Here is a 6,000-nt window from a genome sequence, read left to right on the forward strand (position 1 = left end):
TAGCTGGATACAATTGTTTTCTTACTTTTAACTTCAAAGATAAAATTCACCTTTACAGGATTTAATTATTTTTTCTCATTTCGACACTGATTGAATGGGACATTAATTGGATTGGATACAAACTTTTCTAATCAATTCATTAATATCCTACATCAGTTTTAACTTTTTCTTTTTACAATCTAATTTCCAAACCAGGAGTCTGGTTTATTTTATTTCTGTTCCAGCTGTTATGAAAACAATGATTTGAGACGACTAACTTTATTGATACTATTGTAATTTTTGCAACTATAAACCTCATCTTTAAGTATGGTAAGTTTATTTAGTGTCTACATCTACACTATGAAAGCAGTACTCCAGCAAGGTGTTAGGCAAAATAGCTTTAAAGATAAACTAAAAAAACTATGTTTCAATCACTTTGATCTCTAATCATCACGAAGTGTCTCTGAATCCTAAATATGTTAAACTAATAGTTGTAGTATTGCTGCTATTAGTTTCAATTAACTAAACTTGGACATTTGATTATTGACTGCAATAGAGTGTCTGAGTTGATATAATGACTGAATGACTAGAGGCAGAGGTTTCAGAGACATGAAAATTGTTTTGCTAAAGTAAATATGAATCATATTTTGGGAATGATTCAAGTAATTATACTCATTCACTTATGTAAACTGGACTTGTATTTTGTCAAAAGAAACTATTAACCAGCAACTTCTTTACATTAAGTGCATGTATCTCTTTTGTATTTACCTTTTGCATCATTCACAACAGACTTTTCAGTTTTAGTAAAGTTTGTGCCAGATGGGTTTCAAAGCAACTCACAGAACTGCAGAAACAAAATTGTTGTTTGAAATCTGCCAACATCTTAGGGATCATCTTTGTAATGGAGGTGACACTTTCTTGAAAAAAGATCACCATTGGTGGCAATTTTTCATAAGTGCCTTAGGGATATTCAATGACTTGCTTTTATATTTTAAACAGTTATGTGTGTCTGAGAGTGAGCTAGATTTTGTGTGTGAATGTTATGCACTTATATCAACTGATGTAAGTGATGACATTAGTTAGACTTAACTTTGTGTGTGTGTGTGTGTGTGTGTGTGTGTGTGTGTGTGTGTGTGTGTGTGTGTGTGTGTGATGGTGACAAAAGAATCTGAGAAAACTGATGAAGGCTTGTGTCAGCAAACACACAGTTATAATAAAATCAGTATACATGCCATGGTAAGTTGTGAATTCTCTTGACAAAAAAATAGCTCTGTTTGTTATGTCCAAACTCCTCTTTTCTTGCAGCACAAACTTATATTCTGTGAATAAGATAGGCTGTATATATATAAATGTGGATCTACATGCATGTATATAAGTGTGCATGTGTGCATACAAATTGAAGAAGATATATATGCTTTTTGTGATGACTAATAAACCCCCAAAATCTAAGTTATAGAATCTGAAGGTAATTAATTATACAGCATAATTACCATATTTTTTCAAAAGGAGGAAAAATAAGGTTTGGTGAAAATTCTTTTGATTTTTGGCAGACAAATTAGTTTTAAGCAAACATTAGAGGTAACAGCAGCTGTTAGTATGGGTGGGTAACTCCTTATGGCAATTATTGTATTGAGAAACTATGTAAAGTTAGTGTAGAAAACATATTACTGATCCATTAAGTTCATATTTAGTTTCTATAGAAGCAGTGTTGTAAGCTGTGTCAGTTAATAAACCAGGTAACAAGATAAGCAAGGGATATCTGCTTGGATATTATTTGTGCATAGTTATGCGAGTGCACCCAATATTCACAGAATGGTGTGTTGGATTAGAACTTACTCAGAATCTGATGAGAGATTTCCATTGTGTGCAATAATTTGGATATTGGATCTATCTTTGAACTGAAGTTCATCAGGTGATGTCAGGTTGGATGGTTTTCGAGGAGAGCTCAGTATACTCCTGGGAGGATTTTGGAGTCTATCTCTGAAAGTGGAAGGTTCTGTTGAGGGAGTATCTTTGAAAGTAACCATTGGACCTGTTGTCCGGTACTCATTTGAAATGTAGTCGCGGCTTCCTAAGAACAATAAACACCAAAGACATTCACAATAATTACATAAACAAATGATTAACAAACATGCAAAAGAAAGTATACAACATAGAAAATAAAGAGACATGAAGCAGGCGTTTCTCAGTGGTGTTTGGAGTTTAAATTAGATAACTGATACTGCTTTTTTTTTTCTAAAAAAAAGGTTAAAATAAAAAAATAAAATAAGCAAATGATTTTTTTTTTTTAATCTGGAAAAGAATAATACCAGAATAACACAAAACAACAACAACAAACAAGCAATAACAAAAATGTGAAATTTGAGTTTAAGATGATTTTTTTTCTTCTCTAAGTCTTCAGGTAGGTTTTATCACCTTTCCATCCACTACATCTCTACACATGCATTTCCCTAGAACTAAGTATATTTTCTCTTCGCAACTAAATGAGTTAAATCTCATCAAGTTATATCTTCACCCTATTTGAAGTGAACTTAAAAAGACCATGAGTATTCTCTTTCCAACTTCAAATGTACTTATAAAAGAATGTCTTGAAGAAATTTATTAGCTTCAGCATTAGAATAATGGTACCAACAAAAGTAAATAACATTTCTCCCACTGGGTATTATGAGGAATAGTTATATTAGATAAGAACAGGCAGTGCCCTAGCACGACTGCAGTCTAATGACTGAAACAAGTGAAAGATAAAAGATAAAGATATATTTTTCTTTCTATAGGAAAGTATAAATGTTAAGTTGGAGTATTAATTCATTTCCTTTAATGAATTAACTAAGAATTAAAACTGTTTTTCTTAGAAAAAATCTACCTGTTGTTTATTATGGTATGTTCTATCCCCAGTAAAGTGATGGAATATATTTTTATCAATTCTCTTAGCATAATAAAAATTGGTCAGCTCATGACTACATGCCATAAACAATCTTGGAGGTCATCTATCATACATGATATAATCAATGTTCCAATATTAATTGTTTCTAATTTAGGTGGAAGGCCAACAACTTTCATAATGGGATTAGCTGATACCATTAATCAGTCAGAACATTTGATACTTCAAATGAGTTCTTAAATGAGAAAAAAAGAGAAATACTCATTGTTAGGTGAGAGGAAGCTTTCTTGACAGAAGGGTACTGAGAAAGAGCTTGAAGAGCCGACAGCTTGTAATCCACAAGTATATGAGAGGGAAGAGAATGCCACATTGTGATTCTCAGAATAAAAGGTAGTATATGCTATTTGTCTTTGATTTGAAGGGATAATTAGAGTATGGCTCTTAAAAAGCTTGTAGAATGTAAAACGGCTGGGCTCATATGGTAGTGCTAACATACAATAGACGATAGCTCATTATAGAAAAACATAAACTATATCTGCAGCTAAAAGAAAACCTAAATGGAATTAATGGATGTTACTGACATGAATATGTCATAAAAAATACAAAAAAACAAAGATCCATTCTTTCATGGCATGACAGTGCCAATTGTAGTAAACTTTAATTTTTTTAACTACATACACTTCATTAATGTCCTATGGTGTACTATCTTTCAAACAATTCCTATATTTGCATAGATGAAAAGAACATTTCTTTTCTTGACACTGTGAATGAGAAGTGTCAATTAACTTAATCTTTTACAGTATTTCCATTCAGTTTACTTAAATATTTCTTAATACAATCAAAATTTTGGAAAGTTTTAATAAAATGTCTATAACTTTACACATTGATATTGTATACCATTGGTGTTGACCAATTGAAATTTCATAACATTATTCATAATACAATGAGATTTTTTATCAACATTTTAATTTAAATATGAACACTTCAGTATCTGCTGCCTCAGGATGGTTGGTGCTAATTAGTAGAAAGTTACAGTTTAGGAGAGAGAAGAAAAAAAAAAAAAAAAAAGAGAGAACTTAGAAACTTCTGAGATAAAACGGGATGTGGAATCAATCCTTTTGAGTCCATATTTTGATTTCTTTCCCAAATACAAACACAGGAGTAAAAAAAACAAAAGCTACAACAAATACATGCAAAATAACAACGAAACGCCAAAACTTCAGAGTACTTCTTTTTTCATTTCTTTTTTCTTTTTTGAAAATGTAATTTATCGATTTATTTATTCTTTTTTGTTCAAAATCATATTTATATTATATTATTTTGTTTTTGCACAACTCTCATTTTAAGACAATATTGTAAACATAGCAATTGACAGAAGCAACCAGAAATAAGTGAAGAGACACAAAGAGTATCGTGAGTGGGGAAGGAAAGGGTTATGTCACATGTCACAAGATTTAATGAACTGGAATGTATGAGCTGAAATGAATTCAATTTTTTAATTTTCAACATGTCTAAAATGCTAAAAAATCTACTTCATGCCAATCACGTTGAAAGTGTTGCTGCTGATGAGGATGACAGTGGTGGTGGTGGTGGTGATAACAGTAATAGGTGCATAGTTGTTGAAACTGCTGAAGTGTAATCCTTTTCTTTGTTTCAATAGAGAATCTTGAAAATTTTCCAAACATTTTCATGATAAGAAAGCATGGGTAAATGTGAATTACAGAAAGAAAACTATTATATAAAGCTGTGAGTGTGTGTGTGTGCATACATGCACACACACATGCATGCACGCACACGCGCACGCGCACACACACACACACACACACACACACACACACAAACATAAGGAACTTCTAAAATATCAATCTTTGAAATTTTAAATGGTTAGCAATAAAAAAATGTAGAAATTAGAAAATCGTAAATATTTATGGGCCAAAAGAAGGAGGGAAGGAAGGAGAAGACGTTTCTATTTTTGTTTTATCAATTGGTCATATTCATAACTCTGAAAGGATTCATTGAAGTATGGTATTTGGTGTCTTGGATAATAATTTTACGGGTAGTTGTCATTTTCCCCTCCAATGTCTTCATAGGAGAACTTAAAGTGTCCAGCACTGCAAGCTAACAAAAACTCACCAGTACAGTGGACCTGATGATTATAGCTGTGATCAATATGCTCCTATACAATCAAAGGATCAAAGAACCTTCCCGAGTCATAAGTTTAAAGGGCCAGTTTCCCAGATTCTGTGGTGTATATATTCTCCCTCTGGACAGGATGTTGGTCCATTGCAGGATTACTCACACCAGCTGAGTGAACTGGGGGAACATGAAATGAAGTGTCTGGTACAACAACACAATGCACCGTCCAGTCCAAGAATCAAAAACCACACTCTTACAATCATGAGTGCAACACCTTCACTACTAAGTCACACACCGCCACCCCTATACAATAGTTTTTTGGGGGTTTTTTCAACCTGAGGAAGTCCCCTTGTAAGAGGTAACATTAGAGATAATTTAGTTAGAACAAAAGTAAAATAATTTTATATTGAAACCTGAAAACAAAAGCAATCCTTGATTTTTGATATTGTATTCTGCCTGAATCTGACCAGCAGACTCTGGAGATAAATAGAATTTTAAAAAAAATTGGTAGGGCTCATAGCATTATTGTAGCTTTAAAAGAGTCATAGGTTAAAAAAAAGGGGGTTGAGAACTACTGCTATTGAACCTATTTACTGTCAGGTGAAATGAGCCAGTGAGAAAGATGTCTTTACCAGCAGTGCAATATAACACCAGAAAATGAATGGACCCTTTCAGCTGGTTAGGATGTCACCTCAATGACTCCGTTCCACTATCTGTGATTCCTTGCTCTGTCTATGAAAATATGAATAGATATCTTCTGTATTTAGGGTATCGGATAAGCAGTTGAGAGACTAATGATTGGGTTTCATGTCACTGTCACTATTGTTCTATCCAGAGTAAGGACTCTTAACTCTCAGTGGCTCAGTTCATTTAAATCTAAACAGGTACCATGGTGTGGTATAGTTCTCCACAATAAACAACTGGAACTTGTTGGTCTGTAGTACTAAGTTCAATAACTGGTCTTACAGGATAAAAAGCCACTTAGCTTATGATAGTCTATCATC

At 32.9% G+C, this 6,000-nt stretch overlaps 1 protein-coding gene across 5 annotated transcripts in view; it reads right to left on the bottom strand.

Annotated features, from left to right (window-relative positions):
• Positions 1-6,000, bottom strand: part of LOC106877480 (protocadherin-like wing polarity protein stan) — a 309,480-nt gene that overhangs the window by 11,848 nt on the left and 291,632 nt on the right. For all 5 annotated transcript variants that reach the window (XM_014926393.3, XM_089359659.1, XM_014926392.3 and 2 more), the window contains one exon: positions 1,816-2,050. In XM_014926393.3, coding sequence (XP_014781879.1) covers positions 1,816-2,050 — 235 coding nt within the window. The remainder of the gene's footprint in view (positions 1-1,815; positions 2,051-6,000) is intronic.

Source organism: Octopus bimaculoides, chromosome 11 (genome assembly GCF_046866305.1).
Source record: "Octopus bimaculoides isolate indiv1 chromosome 11, ASM4686630v1, whole genome shotgun sequence".
Classification (NCBI taxonomy): domain Eukaryota; kingdom Metazoa; phylum Mollusca; class Cephalopoda; order Octopoda; family Octopodidae; genus Octopus; species Octopus bimaculoides.